Genomic DNA, 20874 nt, shown 5'->3' on the forward strand with positions numbered 1-20874 from the left:
TAACTCACGTTTTGTGGGGCTTTGTACTGAGGCAGGCTGGGATGCAATGACGATTCTCCAATTATCATGCTGAGAGAATCTTGATTTCATTAAAGACAACGGAGGCTGACATTGTATTGTGCCATCACGAAATGAGGGGGTGTGGCTGTTGCCATGGAGAGCTGCAGCTAAAGTATGCGTGATAGATTGTCCAGTCTCTTAACTCTGCCACCCTGACATGGCTTTTCAATCTAAATCCATTCTGTCTAGAAGGCAGGGAGGCTGGGCCAGCCATCACAGCCCTTCGTTTCCTCAGTGGGGCGATGTGTTGCCTTATCCACCCAATCCCAGCACAGCTCTCATAGTATTCAACATAGTAAATATCATAAGAGCTACGTCGGCATTGGCACTTTTGCACACTGGAAGCGCCAAACCCAGGAACAGAAGAGTCGGACAGCGCAGAGGTGGGAACTCAGGCAGAGTGCTCGAAGACACCAGACTACAGAAGAAGTCCGTGCTGACAGCAGAGCTGTGTGTGAGCTGGTAGCCCCCAACAATGTGCAGGTTTTGTTTGCCTTTCATCTAACCCTTCGATAAGGGAACACACTGCTGACAAGTAAGACTCCTGTTGCCGCCATATCAAACAAGTGCTCAGCCAGTGGTGTTATTTTTTTAGGTTGAAAAGGTGAGTTCGATTTGAAATGGGTGCACGCGCTGCAATTAAGCACAAGCAGTGTTGAACTGCCCTTTAAGAAAAAAAGCAGCATGTGAAACTGGCACCTTGCCTTCTCAATATGTTTACATTTTTCACCATTTGCATCATAGAAAATAAATATACGTTGAGCTAAACAAAGCAAGGATAACTAGCAACACCAATTACAAAATGTTTATAGCTGGCCTAGTTTCAGGAGTTATTACTTTACCTGAAATGGTTTGTGCCAAGAGAAAGATAAAAAGAAAAGTGCACAATTTTGAAGAGAGATTTGAAGGTGATTTACTTTAGGTACAAGGAGAGCCTTTACAAATTATTTTCGCAGCGTTCCCCAGGTTTAGCTGTCCCTGCAAGTGCTAAGGTGAGCGGTCCCATCTTAGGAGCTATACCGGAGATCTCCAGTGAAGAGCTTGCCAGATTATGTGGCAAAGTTAAATCTGGGTCGCCCTCGGATCCTATGAGGCCGGCACAATTCATCGAGTCTCTGGCGCTCTTTCAGCAGCCGCTAGGGCTTATACTCCACCTGTCTTTTTCTACGAGCAGAGTTCCTATGGCCTGGAAACGGGCTTGGGTTTCTCCTATCATTAAGAAACCCACACTGGATCCTTCTATATTGGAGAACTTTAGACCAATCTCCCTTCTCCCGTGGGTTGCTAAGATTGCAGAGGCCCATGTAAATAATGTTCTATCTCAATACATGAGCCACAATGACATTCTGGATCCGTCCCAAAATGCCTTTAGGCCGGGCCACAGTACCGAGTCCACCCTACTTAGCACGACTGAACACCTGTGGACGATCCTTGATGCCGGTCAGAGTGCAGCACTGATCCTGTTGGATCTCAGTGCTGCCTTCGACACGGTGTCTCATGACATTCTTCTGTATCGTCTGGAGGCAGTAGGGATCAGGGGAACCGCCCTAGATTGGTGCAGATAATTTCTGAGGGAAAGATCCTTCAGGGTATCGGCGCCGCCGTTCCTTTCTCAATCCCACTCCATCGGTCAGGGGGTCCCTCAGGGCTCGGCATTAAGCCCGTCTCTGTTCAATCTATATGTTCAGCCACTTGTGGCTGTGGCAAAGGAGTGGGACCTAACGATGGTATCATATGCTGATGATACTCAGCTTGTCATCACCTTAGCTGAAGGGCCATCTACATCGGCCACTAGGTTCAGAGACGGGATGGCAGCTGTAGCCCAATGGATGGCAGACAACTGTCTACAGCTTAATGCGAGCAAAACTGAGGTCCTACTGGTAGGGAAGAACATCTCCCTTTGGAACGAGCACTGGTGGCCGGCTTCGCTGGGGATTTTGCCAACGCCAAAGTCTCTAGTTAAGAAATTAGGAGTCTGGATGGACTTCGCACTTGGCTTTCAGACCCACACTAAGAGAGTGGTAGCCACTTGTGTCAGCTTGTTAAGAGGTCTTAATCCTCTCCTGAAGTTCTTCGATCCAGCAGTCCGGCAGCTCATTGTCCAATCCACTATACTATCACGCCTGGACTATGCCAGTGTGCTACTTTTAGGGGCAAACAAAGCTGAGATACACCGACTCCAACGAGTCCAAAACTCGGCAGCAAGAACTCTGGTTGGACTTCCCCGTCGATGCTCGGCTAGAGCCACGATCAGAAGGCTGCACTGGCTCCCGATCAATGCCCGGATCCAGTTCAAAGCTCTTTGTCTGGTGTTTAAGATTATAAAATCCGGGAGTCCGGAACTTTTACGCCCACTTCTGATCCCGTATGTTCCCCAGCGAAGCTTGCGCTCACTCGGATAACACTTGGTGATCGTGCCACGGACCAAACTCTGCCGAATCGGTGGTCGTTCTTTTCGGGTCATGGCAGCCAAGCTGTGGAATTCCTTGCCGGTCCATATTCGCGGATTGGAGGATCTGCTTGCCTTCCGGAAATCCATTAAAACCTTCCTCTTTCCGTTAACATAGTGTTTGCGACCATGGTAGGCTAGTTTTCAGTTGTTTCTGTACCTTTCAGATTTAGCAGCGCCGGGACGCCTCTTTGCTGGGGCAGCTGTTGCGCTTTAGAAAACACTTAACATAACATAACATTTATGCATGTGTTTTAAACTATGAGCATGTGACGATATATTTCTAGTTACATGTGGTATTAATCTATGGGTTTGAGGTTTGAAATGCACTTGCTTTTTTTATAATTACACCAGCTTGTGGTGTACTACAGTATGGACGAACGCTGAAACAGTTGTGTCCTGTGTCTCTACCAGTGTATGGCATACTTTCAATAGCTAAACTGGAATGCAATGAATATGCAATTAAAAATACATTATTCTTTGCATGGTGTCTGGGTAAATTATGACAACTTAAGCAAACCATGGATGACATTTAGCCTTTTGTTTAATATAGCAATTACAATTTGTGTCATGTTTTGGGACTATGCTAATATAAATCCCATCTGTGTACATTTGCCTGCTTAGTGAATGTGAAGGCAATTTCCTTTAGCCTGAAGCCCCGTTAGTTCCATTGTTGGTACTCACTTTGCTCAATCTGTGACAGTTGAAGGTGACTTTTATGCCTCACCACTTTTAAAAGCCACCAGCTGCCACTAGTTCACACAGGCTGCAGAGGTGAGCCCTGCAGCCATTCAGTTGCAGTAAGGTTGGCAATAATGCAGTTATTTTGATCAGGAAACAAGTACTCTACTGTCAGAGCAAAAAAAGTTAAAAGGGCTGTCAGAACAGAGAACCCTGTCAAACTCCTGCAGAGAGTAGCCCCTGCTAAACAATCCCTATGATGCAAAGTCTGAAAGAAAAACTGCAAATATTGCTTTTACAACACTAGCTCTGATAGCACTATTCATAGTTAATTAACTGGAATTGCATGTGCTCCTGGTCTAGAAGCAGGTGCCTCCCTTCCCAGCAGTGGGTTTCATTGGGTTCTTCTTTCTGCATTGTTCTAAAATTCTTTCAAATCCCTAAGTATACTACATTTTGTGAGATGCAGTTTCTTTTGCATTTTGACAGCACCAGGGCAACAGTATCTAGAAGGCTACATTGAATTCAGTGCAGTTCTAAGTTCATCACAACCGTGCATTGTGTCAGGCGGACAGGAGTTGATGAAACATTTGGAAGGATATTGATTTGTGAGGATATGCTATCTCCTGAGCATAAGCTGGCACTTGCCACTGTGTAGTTATAGTCAGTCTCTCTTTCCTTTGAAAATAAATATATTGGTTTGGCCCTCCTTGGTTAATAAGCATAACATTTGATACTCGCTTAGTGTAGTCAGATAAGGTCCTGCACACCAAATATTGTGCAGCTCCATGCAGAGGAAAAAAGTTAAGGTTTGGGGTTGGAGTTGTGTTTCCTGTTTTAGCTCTCATAGGAAATTTTTCTCACACCTACAGCCAAACTGTTGAACAGATTTAAACCAAACTTTGCTTGAAACTCAGAAAGCGTGCTTTTGGTCGGTCAGTAATTGTTTAGAAAATAGCTTTAATGTGTTAAACACTTTAGTATATCTTAGCCAATTCAGGCAACAGATGCAATACACCTAAGATGGCACATAGCATGTGACATTGACAATTAGACCACAGGCTATTGGTGCCATTTTAGGTACATCAAATCTGTGGCCTAGTTCTCAAGATCATGGTCTACCAGTATAACTTTGGGTGTGCAGAGTCTGCAGCCCAAAATATCGTAGCAAAATTATCAGAAATGAGGCAAGTATATATAAGTAAGTATAAGTTCACTGTACTTGATTTCATAGAACAGTACTTAGACAGTATATATACACAAAGTAATGTATGGTTAGGCGAATATGTCAGTGACAACCTTAACGTTTTGAACTAAAAACAAAGAAGTTCACCAGTTAGTTTGAAGGGCTAACTATCACTCACGCCCCCCATGCACTGCTTATGACCTCGCATATTATATCACTGAAGATATGACATAATTTCTGACATCACTGAAGACCTCTCATCAGCCGTGCACAGCTGAAGGTAGGGCTAGTGGCACGACAGTAGGGCTATGGCCACGACAGTAGGACTGCGGCCACACCCTGCAGCTAAATCCTGCATGCCGCCCACCCCCTAAAGGCACCCAACTCGTGAGCCCCCTCCCCAAGCTGCCTTTGTGCCTGGGCACCCCATCCCCATAGGTTCTGCACTATATTTAATGGGAAGGGGCACCCCGCACCCTTCCCCGGGCCAATTTCAGCCCCGGGAACCCCATCCCCTTGGCCCACAAAAATGTGGAGGAGGCGGGCATGTGCCCCTCCCTCGGCCGACTTGGGTTCCCGGGATCCCATCTTCAAGGGCCTGGCCAACAAAGGGTGGGTGCCCATCCAGGGCACCTACCACAATAACGTTTTGGATTCGCATGGGGGAGCCCTAAGGCCCCTGAAGCCCTAGCCAGTTCGCTGCCTCCAATGGGAGATGGCATAGCTCCCACCCGTAGGGAGCAACTAAAATTGATGCTCCCTGCGGCAGCAGCCATTTTTTCATCTGTTTCCTTGCATTCTTCAGTGTGACTTGGAAACCAATGAAAAGTCCGCTCCAGCAGACGGGAGAATTTTTCTTGCTCCCACCCACTGTGAGGGGAATTAGTGTTGATTCTCATTTGGCAGAAGCTTTTAAATTGTTCCCGCCAAGGGACAGCAGACACAGGTTTCCCTGCCCAAAAATGCTTTGTCCCAGGTGAGCTCCCTGAAACCTAGCAGGAGCCGGCCCTGGGGAATGGGGTTCCCAGGGCCATTAATAGGTCCGGGAAGGGGCCGAACATCCCACCTCATTTTGAAATTGTGCCGGGGTCCCAGGTCAAATCGCCCTGGGGAGATAGGCAGGATTGCGTGCCTCCACCCCCTCTTCAACAACGACTGGGGGAGGAGGTCCCCAGGGCTGAAATTGGCCTAGGAGGAGGGCTGCATGCCCCCCTCCCAGTTTATTTTAAAGGCCGGGCCCCGTGGGATGTGTTCCCTGGGACCGAAATCAGCCCTCAAATATATATCTGTTAATCCCCTAAGGACCTGACCCACACAGGAGGGCCATAAAAAGAAACAATCGCAGGAGACCGCATTGGTTTAAAAAGAAATTGCTGTGGACCCTCCACAATTAAACATTACTTAAAAAATTTAAAAAATAAAACATTTTTGGCCCCCAGGTGGGGTTACTGTGTTAGTGTAGCATACAAGTAAATATATAATGGGTTGCCATACAGAATAAAGAGGAGCAGCTGTATTCTTAAAGGATAAAATAATAAACCGCTAGACGTAACAGCTCATTAAGCTTAACTTCAATACTAGTTCAAATTTGGGACATAGGAAGAAGCTAAACTACTACTTGGCCTGTGCCTCAAGACCTTCATGGGTGAAGCCGCCATGGTCTACAAATCCTTATTGATTGATTGATTGATTGATTGATTGATTGATTGAGTGAAATAAAGATTTGGCCGTGTATTTAGTTCAGTATAGATTTACAATTCTTAACTCTACATATATGTACCTTAATGATATGCATAAAATATAGTAAACGCAAACTTGGGTTCAGATTAAAAAAAAAAGGGGGATGGCCGGAGTCTAACCAAGAAATGTCTGACAATAAACGGGCTAAAGCAAGGATGCCTTCTGTCACCCTGCCTTTTTAACATCTACACTGCTGATTTAGAGAGCAACCTTAGTCTCATCCAGGAAGACCCTCCTAAATTGAGAAAGACAGCCATAGCAAGCCAGCAATATGCGGACGATATTGTGCTACGCTTTCAAACTCCACTTGGCTTGCAGTGCCTGATTTCACAACTAGCACTATACATCTCGAATGAACAACTGATAACTAATCTTAAAAAATCTAATGTTTTATGTTTTTCCAGTACTCATAAACGCCCCAAATTCATCTGAGGATAAATTCAAGCTTCTTATTGCAGATGTATGTATGTAAATACCTGGGGGTTCTTCTAAATCGCCATTTAAGTTACAAACAACATCTAGAACACGGTCAAGCCAAAATCAAACAGTTATTACTTGCTTTCAAAACTTTACAGAAGAGCCTAAGTGGCAGTTCAACAAACCACCTCCTAAAGGTAGTGGCTGCAAAATGTTTGCCAGCAATAACATACGGCTCAGAAATGCTGAACACCAAGGACTCCCCAACGCTAAATCTAGCCCCGTCCAAATTATTTAAAAACTGTTTTTAATCCCGCGTCATATCTCTCAGGTGCAGATACGTCTGGAATATGGACTAACTAACCAGATACAGGCCAGACAAGGAGTCCTGGTTAAATATTTCTGGCAAATGAGGGCAGCCAAAGACAACACGCTAGCACACCACTGCTGGGAGGAGGTTGAAAAACAATCAAGGCACAATAACTCTAATTGGCAATTTTTAAAACAAGCACTTCTATCGCTAAATATGGCAGAAGCCTGGCAAACGCCTATGTCATATCCTGTTTTCAAAAAAATCACCAATAAATCAACCTGAAAAGTATCGCTACAAACTGATAAAGCCACTGGCCGGTAAAAGTCATGCATGGTTGGTGATGCCAACTTACAAACAAAGTAAGCCACAACCCTACTTGCAAGAATGCTTCAGAGACCACTACAAGCGGAAATTGACTTTACAGAGATTGGGGTCTTTTTAAAAAAAAATCTTTCTCTAAAATGGCTACTGACTTGGCCATCCCTGGACTGCCGCCTCTGTGGTTATGCATCTGCCCGTTAATATATAAGTTAAGGACATCACTCTTCAGGCCAATCTTAAGAGAAACTCAAATCAGGACCTGCAGAGCGGCTGTCATAAAATGCCTCAGTGGTTCCTCAGTCCAGCCGTCTTGTAAGACTATCAAATTCTTGTCCCTAGCAGAACAAGAACTAGAAAAGAAAGAAATAGCACAAGAATTTGAAAAGAAAGAAACTGCGAAATAGGAATTTGGAAAGAAGGGCACAAAGCAGCCAGCCCGAGTCCTTTTTAGATCTTTTTTGCCCTCCTCTTCTTTCAAAGCTGTCTTCTATGACAAGCCTTACTTTTGAAACAGGAGGCATAGATACGCTCATACCAGTACACGTTCCGGGATAGAAAGCCTTAGTGACTTAGAATCTGGAAAGAAGGTAATTCGCAGCCAGGCCAAACTCTCCCCAGATCGTTTTGCACTTTTCTCATCTCCCCTGTCAGCACTAGCACTTTACTTGTAATAGAAGTCATGGACAGGTTTACATTGCTGCTTATAATAAACTGTTGGACTTTGGTACCATACCACGCCAGGATCACAACTATAAAAAAATGTTTTATTGCAATTTTTATTTTCTGTATTTGAGTTATGTTGTTTATATTATGGTGGTAAGCCCCATCCTTACTTACCTGTACACTCTTACCTTCACAATGTTCTGGTAGTCCATATTTTTGCCTCAAAGTTGTGGCCGGTCATTAAGAAAAACTTGATCTTCTGGTTGTAAATATTTCCCAACTGCCTCATTTTAAATTCCCATACATATCCAATCTGCACTGCAGTTGGGGACCTATTCCCTATTTTGTTAACCTATTTCTTCACTCTTTGGTATGAAAATGACACAGACATAATGTTAAAACCATTACAGTAACCTTTAAAGCACATTTTGGGCACCTCAGAGGGACTGTGAAATTCATAAAACCCCTAGCATAGGTCTGCATGGAAATGTCAACATTTCATTGTCTATACATTACATTGTAGCAAAATGTCTATACTAAAGCAAATGACCTTTTATTTACTATGGGCCAGATATACGAAAGCTTTTTGCATTTCTTAACGGGCCGGATTGCAATTTCGGCCCATTAAGAAATGCAAAACATCCTTCTCATAGGTACAAAGGCCAAAAATTGGCTGCAATTTGCAATTTCTGCCTGGTAGAAATCACAGATTGCAACCGTGATTTAGGAAACCAAAATTGGGATGACCTATTTGTGATTCCCAAACCACATGTACAAAGCATTTCCTAAATGCGAATTGGGCATTTAGGAAATGCTATTGCCATGGACTCAACGTTGATGGTTCCCATGTGCAAATTTAAAAAATGCATTTAAAAATGCAAATCTTAATGTGCCTTAGGACATAAGTGCACTTATATGTGCACTACGAATTTCAGGGTGACTCCAGGGGGCCTTATGCCCTGAGACGCTCTTGGGTTTGGAGTTCCTATTTGGCCCTTAGGAGGGATTTCGTATTTGCGATATTCTAATATTCTAATAGCGATTCCTACTCTATAGGAATCGCTATTAGGAAGTCGCAAAATCTGTACATACCATTTTGCATTTCCTAAATAGTGATTCCTACGGAATCGTTATTTAGGAAATGTAAAATAGGAATTTCGTATATATCTGGCCTTTAATGTAAGAAATGTACAGGATATTCACTTACATTACTAACCAATGGGGCCTTAGGCTATCAATAAAGTGTCTGAATATTTATAACATTTAAAATACTTTTCATCTTTTAATTCTTGCATTTGTGTTTTTGTAAATTTCATTACTTAATGGTCAGTTGTTTTCTGTTTTAATACATGAGGCGATTTGTCTTATCAGGGCGTCATTACCAGTGAGTGAATACCTGCCACTTCTGCCCACTTAATATTGAAAAATAAATAGTTCACATTTTTCTCTTTGTGTAGCTTTCATCTTGTTCTTTATCAAGGTCGTAAGCCTACTAATATTAAGATACCACTTGTAACCTTACCACTATTGTGATATCATTTTGCCTTCCAGCTATTGAGTTTACAACCTGCTTTTTGTTATTCATGGAGTTATTTGTATTAATTTGGGCAATGTCAGTGTTATTGATAGCACAAATAAGCGCTGTAGACAACACGCATTGATGCTACACATTGTTAAAATTGATTCTTAACATCTAATTTGGCATGCTATCTTATTTGGCCTTCTATCCTTTTCTTTTTCTAGGGGAAAATAGATGACAGCGCTTTGGATGAGCTAATGGGTACACTTGAAGGGCCTGAAGAAAACATTCCAGAATCTCCAGTATACACTGGCCCAATAGTTACGGTAAATATTGCATGTAATGCATAGGACCAGTCCCATTATAAATATTGCAATTAAATCCTGTTTGTTTCCACAGATTTGTTTTTTCAGTTTGCTTCATTAGTTGCTTTATCATACTAAAGAAGGAATGAACACTGGACATTTTTTAAATATTACCTTGGCATCTGTAATAAGGATGGTACCCCAAAATGATGACCGTGACCGGATGAGTGAGTTGAGGAAACTTTCCAGGAGAAAGTATCCCAGCCATCGATGTGCCTCAGTGCTCTAGCCCAGTGCTTCCCAAACTTTTTAGAACCAAGACTCACTTTTTAGTACTACAAACTTTTGCAGCCCACCTAGCTTTAATGGGCATGAGGTGGGTGTCTTTTTTTTTATGCAACTAAATAATCGTGTGGTAGAGCATTTTCATTTACAGATAGCATGGTCACTGGATTTGCACAGACCTACAGTTTTACTGATAAAACTATATTGCACACAAATGATAATATGTGAAACTCTGGTTTCAGCGACAATTTAATATTTGTGCCTCATCAAGTAACTTCTGAGCATATTAAAATCATTGTTTCCATCACACAATTACAAAAAAGTGTTTCTTAATTTTTGCTTTCTTTAATGCTGAATGTGTACAGTTCATTTACAGGTGTTTATATTTTGTTTTGTGTTACATAAAATGACATCCTACAGTCTTTCCTTCTAAATGTCATATTCCCCAGCAGGATTGTCACATAATTAATTTTACTTTTCGTTCTCTGACTGCAAATTGAGAGGAGTTTGTAAACCTAAGTAATTGTGACAAGATAAATACAGAATATAAAGGTATCTGTATTGCTAGGACTTTCCCGATTCAAAACAATTTGGCTTGCATCCCAGCAGTCGTTTACGGCCCAATTTGGGAAACACTGCTCTAGTCTTTTCTCCTCCTCCAAGCTCCCTTGCACAGCATTCTAGAGCTCTGCTCTCCACTAGCAGTCCACTGGCCTGCATATAGCAAACCCAATCAAAGATACCACACATCTTCCCCTGTACAATAAGCAACAAAACGTTCACCCTTAAAAAAACAACTAAATGACAACCAAGCAAAATAAAGATAACCTAACCTCAGGGGCTATGAATATATAGAATAGGAGAAAATCTCAAGTAAAGCTCAAAGAAACCATTGCAGATTAACATAAAATGCAAAGGTTGCACTCAAAGAAAAATACTTTTGTACAGAATTCAATAAAAACATGCTCAAGAGTTCGATATATATGCATAATCACATTGTATAAACATCAAAATATTTAGGGTTTTTTTATCATTCTCCTACGTCTCTGTTGGCCTCTTCCTATGTGGTCCCTGTCATTTAGTTCTTCGCTCTTATTCTCTTTCTCAGCATTCTTTTCCCCTCTCACATACTCGCCACAATCCTCACCCTGCTTTGAACATAAGAATTCTGCTCAGATTCCATATCTGTGAGTCCTGTCTTTATTGCATTTTTTAACAGTTTGACTGTAAACCGATTTGTTTACTTCTGAAAAACCTGCACTCCTATTTACTGGTTGAGGGTCTCTTGATCTGAACCAAACCACCAACCTCCACCACCGTTCCCTTAACAGCCTTATGAACCTCAAACCATGCCTTCCTTTCACTTCCTTTATATATTTCTCTCTTCCTCCACTCCGTCTGTTCTATTCACACTTGCACACTTCTCATTCACCCACAATTGCAAAACAAGGGATTTAGCCTTCCTTCCTCTAAACTGTTCAAGAGGTGTTCTCTTATTGACAGAATGTGGAGTTAACCTATATAACTTAGCCCTTCTATCTCTTTCCTCTTTCCAGCCTTTCCCATTTTTCTTAGCTAACTGAATAGTCTCTCTCCTCCACCCCTAAACTCCCTGACATTCCATTCTAGAGCTTCTCTTCTCACTCACATTCCACCAGTATGTATATGGCAAACCCGATCCAAGAGCCAAGACCCAAAATATCCAATGCAGTGTCACTATCACTCCATGGAGTCATCAATCACTCGCATCACCACGGGTTGAACTCTAGATTTCAAGACCATATCGCCAAAAGAACTCTGCATATGGTCTTTGGCAACTATTTCCACACAGAGCCATGCCCAAACACCAATAACATCATTTTAATCTCTCCTTAGTCTTTGAGATATCCTGGTATCTCTCGTGTGCTAAATTAAATAAACCCTTTTCTGAGGGATATGGGTGGAATCAATCTGGTACCTCCGTCACAGACCAATTTTTCAACGAATTAATCATTCACAATCCAAACATTTCTGCATTCCTCACTGTAATCATCCTTGTTCTTCAAACTTTATTGACACAAGATTAGACCTCTTGCAGAACGTTATCTTCCTCTACCCCTTTTCTCCACTCAGCCTTCAAAATGATGCTCTCTTCAGTCTTATACTTTTGTGTCAGCTACTTACTCAACACTAGCTTCTTCAGAATCATTAGTCACCTTTGGTACCAAACGTGAAAAAGAATCAGCTACATGATTATTAACACCAGGTATCTACTAACTGAAATTTGAGTTCTTGAAGAGATCTAACCCATTTAGTTATCCATATTGAAACCGTGTCCATTGCTTTTTTTATTGAAAATCTCCGAGTGGTTTGAGATCTGTTTTAATGCAAAACTTACTTCTACACAAAACGTTTTTTACGTTTTCTCACTACCCAACAAATAGACAATGTCTCTTCATTGACAACCGAATAAAGGGTTTCTGGTCCTGTCAAACTGCGAAACGTGAACACTATGGTTTTCTCGTCATTTCTCATTATTCACCTGTACCTGAATCTCTCCCATCCCTTTAAGACCAGCACCAGTTTGGGGGTGGATTTAATCTGTGAATCAAAGCTCTGTAAATTAGGAGCTGAAACTAGTAGTACTTTTCTGCTAGTGAGTGTCTCCTCTCACTCTTCATCCAACCTTTTTTTTAATAGATTTCTCACTTTTCGAATTTTTCCGCCAACTCTCTCACAGATTTATTGTAGTAGTCTGCCGTACCCAGAAAACTCATTACCTCTTCTTTAGTTGACGGTGAACTAATTGTCATAAGGTCTTTACTAACTCCCCTTTAGGCGTTCTACCTCTGCTAGTAATTTCATGACCCAAATATACAATTGAGATTTCTCTGAAATTGCACATTTTATCCTTCATTGTACACTTCACCTCTTATGAGCTTCCCTCATTCTCTCATCATGCTTCTGCTCATCAAAAACCAATATATCATTTTAACACCCAGCAACTCCTTTCAGTACTTTTTCCATAGCCCTTTGAAAAACAGATGTCAATGAGAACAACCCAAATGGCATTCTAGAAAGCCTAAAAGAACCGAATGGGGCAACGAACGCTGTAAGATGTTCAGATTTCTCCTAAAGCTTAATTTTATGATAGGCCAAAGTGAGATCAATTGTTAAAAATATTCTGGCCCACTCAACAACGTCACCAATTCAGAAATGTTGGGAATGAGAAACTGGTCCACCAATACATACTTATTTAATTCCCTCAGATCTTCACACAACCTCAGCGTACCAAAGGCCTTTCTTGCCGTAACCACTGGAGCCAACCACTCTGTGCCCTCCACGTCTATAATCCCTTCATTTTCTACTCTTTGAAGTTCGGACTGCATTCACTGCCATATCCCAAATAGGATGCCACACACTGTTTCAGACCGGCACCCTTGACTAGACAAATGCAGTGAATGTAACCCTTTAAGTATCCCATCCCACTTTCTCATCCCACACAACAGGGAATTCATCCTTGTTCTTCAAACTTTATTGACACAAGATTAGACCTCTTGCAGAACGTTATCTTCCTCTATCCCTTTTCTCCACTCAGCCTTCAAAATGATGCTCTCTTCAGTCTTATACTTTTGTGTCAGCTACTTCTGTAGTAGGGGATCTCTGTGTATAGTCATAATCTAGTGAATAGTCCCGCCCATGTGCGTGGACCCCGGAGCAATCAAAAATAATCTCTTACAGTGTCAAAAAATGCAGAAATGCATAGACACTTAAGAGAAAATTTTAAAGACAGATAATGCAGCCTAAAAAGGCTACACTGTCCAGTACTTCAACTAGAAATTCCACCATAAAATCCACAAAACAGCAAAAGCCTGTACAGATTTCCATTGCTTTAATAGCAAAACTCCCTCAGGAATGATAGAGAGAAGAACCTGGACAGACAAGCCCCATAGGCTGCCATTATGTGGCTCAAAACAGGATACTGTGCCTTTAAGAGAATCTTCCAGAACCTTCTCCCAGTATCCCAGAATGCATAGCAGGTCCAACTTACTTTCAGTTCTTTTTGAAGGCGTAACACGCCAGACCTGTAGCATTCCTTAAAGGAATATGTCTCTCTCTCTCCACCGGGGAGGAGGGAGGGCGCTTATGACTATAACAGAGATACCCCTACTACAGAACTGGAGTTACAGGACAGAAACTACTCCTTCTGTAGTAGGGGATCTCTGTGTATAGTCCTAATCTAGTGAGTTCTTTTTTCCTGCTCCTGCAAGCAGGACCCTGGAGCATTGAGCTCTCCCTTTTCAAGGGTTTTGTTGGTGTTTTTTCACTAATTTCGATTTTGTGTACTTTTAAAGTACTTTGGTGACTTTCTTCTTGGGTTTCTGCACTCTTTTGTTGTCCATAATGCCTGCATTATTTGACAAATGCCCAGAGTGCTCCAGGAAGAAGGCCAAGTCAGACCCCCATGAGGTGTGTATCCTCTGCCTTCCCTCTTCCCACATCCCAGAGGAGTGTGTGATCTGTAGAGGCTTCTCTGGCAGGACCCTGAAGGACAGGAGGAAGATCAGACTTCAGGGACTTGAAGAAAGAAGACTGAAGGCTCAAGGTGGGTCTGGAGGGGCTTCTTCTGCCCATGCTGAGGCCTCTGGGGGGCTCCCCAGGGGCAGGAAGTCCAGCAAACGTCCAAGGTCTCCGTCTGGATCAATTGCTATGACCACGACGTCGAGAGGAGGGTCCACGGCCAGTTCCCGGTCTCCCCAGAGCTCTGGGTTGAGAAAACGTCGCCCGTCGACGTCGAGGGACGTTTACAGGCCGCCGTCGAACCCGGTGTCGATTTCCTCGTCGTCGGCGTCGAGTGGACAGCATCGGAGGGCCCGGCGTCGGCGCTCGCCGTCGAGGCGACACCGCCGTTCGCCGTCAAAGGCAAGGACATCGTCGTCGTCGAGGGGATCCTCGTCGTCGAGGTCGCCGTCGAGACGGAAGAGGTCTCCGGCGCCGAAGAAGTCGACGTCGAGGCGATCGAAGAGGTCGACGTCGAGGCGATCGAAGAGGTCGACGTCGAGGCGATCGAAGCGGTCGACGTCGAGGCGCTCGAAGAGGTCGTCGTCGAGAAGGTCGAGGTCGCCGTCGAGGCGTCATCGCCCGTCGTCGAGATTTAGAGGTTCGTCCATCTGGTCGGGGTCGACGTCGAGGCATAGAAGCCGGTCGACGCCGAGGAGTGTGAAACAGTCGATGCCGAAGGGCCGCTCGCCGTCGAAGGAACCACGGTCGACGTCTGGGCACCGATCTTCGACGTCAGGAGGTCGTAAGGACAGGCCCAGGACTGTGGGGGGCTCCCCACAGTCAGGACAGGATGGTGGCTCACCTGGAACGGCGTACTCCGAGGTGTATACCCCGAAGAAGCCTGCTGCACCGCCTTCTCTGCCTCCTTTGCCTAGGGGCCCGCCTCCGAGGGCTTCGAACCCTCCTCCATTGCCTCCTCTACCGGCTCCGCAGGCCCCGGTGCCGGCTGCTCCTCCTCCCCCGGTTCCACCGAGATCGGTGTCGATGCCCAGGCTCCCGACACCTCCGAAGAAGACTCCTAAGTCGAAGGTTCCTCCTAAGCCCAAGGCGTCCGACCCGGGGAGGCCGGCGGAGCATCCCAGACCCAAGAGATCGAGGTCACGCTCAGGGAGAAGGGACAGGTCTAGGAGTGGACACGGATCCTCCTCGAGATCCAGGCATCGCCATAGGAGGCATAGGTCCAGGTCCCGTTCTGCCTCTGGGACCCGTTCCTACTCACCTACGTTGTCAGATTCACCGGAGACAAGGGTGTCCCCGATAGATGACATTGGCACGTTCCAGGAGGTTCTCCTGCGCGGGGCGGCGAAGTTGGGGATCAAGGTTACGGCCCCTACGCCTTCAACTTCTGTGATCTTTGAGACATTGCTTAAGAAACACCTGTCTCGCCCCCTACTGCCTTTGGTGCCTGGACTACTTGAGCCGGCTGAACAGCTCTTCCTTACGCCGGCGGTGGTGAAAGCTGCGCCTTCCAGGCTCGTCAAGAAATACAGGGCTCCAGAGTCGGACCCGGCTTTCTTGCGAAAGGACCCGGCACCGGATTCGGTGATTGTGACGGCGGCTCGGAAGCTTCATGCCACCTCTCCTGCCTCCACTGTGCCTCCGGATAAGGAGAGCCGCTGGATTGACTCTGCTGGACGGAAGGCGTGTGGGACGTCCTCCACAACGATGAAGGCCTCCAGTGACTCGGCGTTGTTGGGACGATACGACCATGCACTGTGGGACTCCATGGAACAGTTTGCGGACCTCGTTCCGCGCGACCGGAGAGAGGACTTCATGGAGATCGTCCAGGAAGGGATGCTGGTTTCTAACCATGCCATCAGCGCCGCGGCGGATATCTCCCTGCTGGCCGCGTATGGATACTGCCACGGTATCAATCAGAGACGCCATGCTTGGCTCCGGTTGACGTCGCTTAAGCCTGAAGCGCAACAACGAGTGGCAAATCTGCCGTTTTCCGGAGACACTCTTCGGGAAACACGCAGATGACGAAATGGCCAGGATGAAGGCCGAGGCTGAAACCCTGACGGCGGTGGGCTTGGAGAAGCCCAAAGAAAAGAAACCCTACCACCCCTTCCAACGGCGGTTCGGGTCGCAGGGTCGAGGAAGGGGTCAGTCTTCTGGGCAACATCAGCAGCAGCAACAACAGCAGCAGTACAGAAGACCCTTCCAAAAACGTCAGAGGGGTAGAGGTGCACAGCAGTCCTCTACCGTGAACAAGGGCCCGGCTGGGTCTCAACCCTGAGCGGTTACTTCCCCTTCATCCGTTACCCGCTCCGGTGGGGGGAAGCGTTCAATTTTGGAGAAAAATTACTCAGGACAAGTGGGTGCTGAATATTGTTTGCAATGGATACAGTCTTCGTTTCACCAGCCCTCCTCCATCGATTCCTCCGGTCAGCTCACAGTATCAACTGCGCGAGCTTCAGGCGGAGGCCGACATCCTGTTAAGGAAAAGGGCGATAGAGGATGTGCCTCTGTCTCAAAGAGGAAGAGGTCTGTACTCTCGGTTCTTTCTGGTTCGCAAGAAGGACAGGAACGAGTTCAGGCCCATTCTGGACTTGCGACAGGCAAACAAATGGATTTGCAGAGAAAAGTTTTGCATGCTGTCGTTGCATCAGATTTATCCTCAGCTGCAACGGGGAGACTGGCTTTGCGCCATAGACCTACAGGATGCGTACTTCCATGTGCCCATTGCACACAAACACAGGAAGTTCCTGCGATTTCAAGTCGGCACCAATCACTATCAGTACACGGTACTTCCGTTCGGGCTGAAGTCTGCGCCCAGGACATTCTCGAAGTGCATGGCAGTGGTAGAGGCACACCTGAGGAAGAACAAGGTGTTTGTCTACCCATACCTGGACGATTGGTTGATCAAGGCCTCCTCCCTTCTCGGAAGCTCAAGCACACTTCCCGAAGACGTGTATTCTCTTGAACAAGCTGGGGTTGCACATCAACATGTCCAAGTCTGTTCCAACTCCGGTCCAGTGCATCCAGTACTTGGGAGCCTCCATCAATACGCTGTCGGCAAGCGTGTCTCCTTCGGAAGAGCGACGTTTATCACTCCTTCGGAAGGCTCAGGCTCTCATGTCCACTCCATCCACGACAGTGAGGACGGTGTCTTCTCTGCTGGGATCGATGGCCTCTTGCATCTTCCTGACGCCACATGCGCGGCTGCACATGAGACCGCTGCAGGAGTGCTTGGAAGATCAGTGGGACCAGAGGAGAGGATCTTGGGACGACAGGATACGACTGTCTCTACATGCTCTTCAGTCTCTGAAGTGGTGGTGTTCAGCGGAAAATCTCCTCAGAGGGGTTCCCTTCCACAAGGACATTCCCACACAGACGATCGTGACGGATGCTTCTCTCCTGGGATGGGGAGCGCACTCCGGAGACCTGCAGATTCAAGGGACGTGGTCCCCTTCGGAGTCCACGTACCACATCAATTTCCTGGAACTCAGGGCTGTTCACTTGGCACTGAAGGCCTTTCGACCGTCCTTCCGGACCAACTCTCTGCTTGTACAGACGGACAATACGACCACGATGTATTACCTCAACAAGCAGGGGGGCTCGAGATCGCGCACTCTGTCTCAGGAGGCGCAGGCGATCTGGCATTGGCTTCTGGCTCGAGGTCTCTCGATAACGGCCGCTCATCTGCCAGGTGTGCAGAATGTTCAGGCAGACGAGCTGAGCAGACTGATTCAGGAAAACCACGAATGGGTCATAAACGACGAAGTACTAGGAGAAGTCTTCGCAAGGTGGGGAACTCCAGACGTAGATCTGTTCGCCACCGTCGAAAACAGCAAATGCCGAGACTTCGCCTCCAGGTACTACCAGCCAGGGACGCTGGGGAACGCGTTATGGATCAACTGGTCGAACAGCTTTCTGTACGCTTTTCCACCCATTCCCCTGATCCCGGCGGTTCTCATCAAGCTGTCCCAATCCAGGGCGAAGATGATTCTGATTGCCCCGGAATGGCCCAGACAGTGGTGGTTCACGGACCTGCTTCACCGGTCTCTCCTTCCTCACATGAAGCTGCGGTGCAGGCCGGACCTTCTCACGAAGTTCGGGGGGCGGATGTTGCACCCCAACCTCTCGTCCTTGAGTTTGGCGGCATGGCTCCTGAAATAGTGCAATATGGCCATCTGAATCTCCCAGAGGATTGTATGGACATACTGAAGGAGGCTAAGCGACCTTCCACTAGGACTTCTTATGCTTACAAGTGGAAGAGGTTTTGCATCTGGTGCAAGTCTAAGAACTATGACCCTACGACATGCAAGGAGGATGTCATCCTTCCATATCTGCTACATCTGGCGCAGTCTGGCCTTAATGTCCATTCCATTAAGGTTCATCTGGCTGCTTTGACTGCCTACAGGAAATGCCCTTCACAGACTTCCTTCTTCCAGATCCCTGTGATCAAAGACTTTTTGGAAGGCTTGAAGAAAGTATTCCCTCCTGTCAGGCTTTCTTCGCCTTCATGGGACTTGAATGTGGTGCTGTCCAGGTTGATGAAGGAGCCTTTTGAACCCATTCATAAGGCTTCGTTGCAGCACCTGTCCTGGAAGGCGGCGTTCCTCGTGAGTGAAATTCAGGCGTTGTGTTGCCAAGAACCTTATACTGTATTTCATGCTGCTAAGGTTGTAATGCGTACTCACCCTAAGTTCCTTCCCAAGGTTGTTTCTGATTTTCATATCAACCAGACTATCACTTTACCTACGTTTTTTCAGAATCCTTCATCTCCAGCGGAAAGGTCTTTGCATTCCCTGGATGTTAGGAGGGTGCTGAAATTCTATCTGGATAACACCAGAGATATTCGTAGGTCAGACCAATTGTTCATCAATTATGGATCAGTCAGGACGGGTCTTGCGACCTCTAAGCAATCTATCTCTAGGTGGATTGTGTCCTGCGTACAGTTGTGTTACCAAAAAGCTAATAAGACCTTAGGAGGTAAGCCTAAGGCTCATTCCACCAGGGGCAAGGCTGCCACGACAGCATTGCTCCGTAATGTTCCGATTGCAGAGATCTGCAAGGCGGCCACTTGGAAGTCGGTTCATACCTTTGCTAAGCATTACTGCCTGGACACTGATGCTAGGGCAGATGCTCAGGTTGGACAGGCTTCGCTGCGAAATCTGTTCGCACTATAGTGGTGTTGCTTCTCTTTTCTCCACCGCCGCTTTGGTGTGGGGATGGGCTTGCCATTCTATTCATTAGATTATGACTATACACAGAGATCCCCTACTACAGAAGGAGTAGTTTCTGTCCTGTAACTCCAGTTCTGTAGTAGGGGTATCTCTGTTATAGTCATAAGCGCCCTCCCGCCTCCCCGGTGGAGAGAGAGAGACATATTCCTTTAAGGAATGCTACAGGTCTGGCGTGTTACACCTTCAAAAAGAACTGAAAGTAAGTTGGACCTGCTATGCATTCTGGGATACTGGGAGAAGGTTCTGGAAGATTCTCTTAAAGGCACAGTATCCTGTTTTGAGCCACATAATGGCAGCCTATGGGGCTTGTCTGTCCAGGTTCTTCTCTCTATCATTCCTGAGGGAGTTTTGCTATTAAAGCAATGGAAATCTGTACAGGCTTTTGCTGTTTTGTGGATTTTATGATGGAATTTCTAGTTGAAGTACTGGACAGTGTAGCCTTTTTAGGCTGCATTATCTGTCTTTAAAATTTTCTCTTAAGTGTCTATGCATTTCTGCATTTTTTGACACTGTAAGAGATTATTTTTGATTGCTCCGGGGTCCACGCACATGGGCGGGACTATTCACTAGATTATGACTATAACAGAGATACCCCTACTACAGAACTGGAGTTACAGGACAGAAACTACTCCTTACTCAACACTAGCTTCTTCAGAATCATTAGTCACCTTTGGTACCAAACGTGAAAAAGAATCAGCTACATGATTATTAACACCAGGTATCTACTAACTGAAATTTGAGTTCTTGAAGAGATCTAACCCATTTAGTTATCCATATTGAAACCGTGTCCATTGCTTTTTGTATTGAAAATCTCCGAGTGGTTTGAGATCTGTTTTAATGCAAAACTTACTTCTACACAAAACGTTTTTTACGTTTTCTCACTACCCAACAAATAGACAATGTCTCTTCATTGACAACCGAATAAAGGGTTTCTGGTCCTGTCAAACTGCGAAATGTGAACACTATGGTTTTCTCGTCATTTCTCATTATTCACCTGTACCTGAATCTCTCCCATCCCTTTAAGACCAGCACCAGTTTGGGGGTGGATTTAATCTGTGAATCAAAGCTCTGTAAATTAGGAGCTAAAACTAGTAGTACTTTTATGCTAGTGAGTGTCTCCTCTCACTCTTCATCCAACCTTTTTTTTTTAATAGATTTCTCACTTTTCGAATTTTTCCGCCAGCTCTCTCACAGATTTATT

The 20874-nt window shown here is 45.5% G+C and overlaps 1 protein-coding gene across 24 annotated transcripts in view; it reads left to right on the forward strand.

The window, feature by feature from the left end:
* The window catches only part of CAST (calpastatin), a 685784-nt gene that overhangs the window by 404526 nt on the left and 260384 nt on the right, over window positions 1-20874 (forward strand). For all 24 annotated transcript variants that reach the window (XM_078675414.1, XM_078675406.1, XM_078675407.1 and 21 more), the window contains one exon: window positions 9574-9675. In XM_078675414.1, coding sequence (XP_078531540.1) covers window positions 9574-9675 — 102 coding nt within the window. The remainder of the gene's footprint in view (window positions 1-9573; window positions 9676-20874) is intronic.

This window comes from Lissotriton helveticus, chromosome 2_1 (genome assembly GCF_964261635.1).
Source record: "Lissotriton helveticus chromosome 2_1, aLisHel1.1, whole genome shotgun sequence".
Classification (NCBI taxonomy): domain Eukaryota; kingdom Metazoa; phylum Chordata; class Amphibia; order Caudata; family Salamandridae; genus Lissotriton; species Lissotriton helveticus.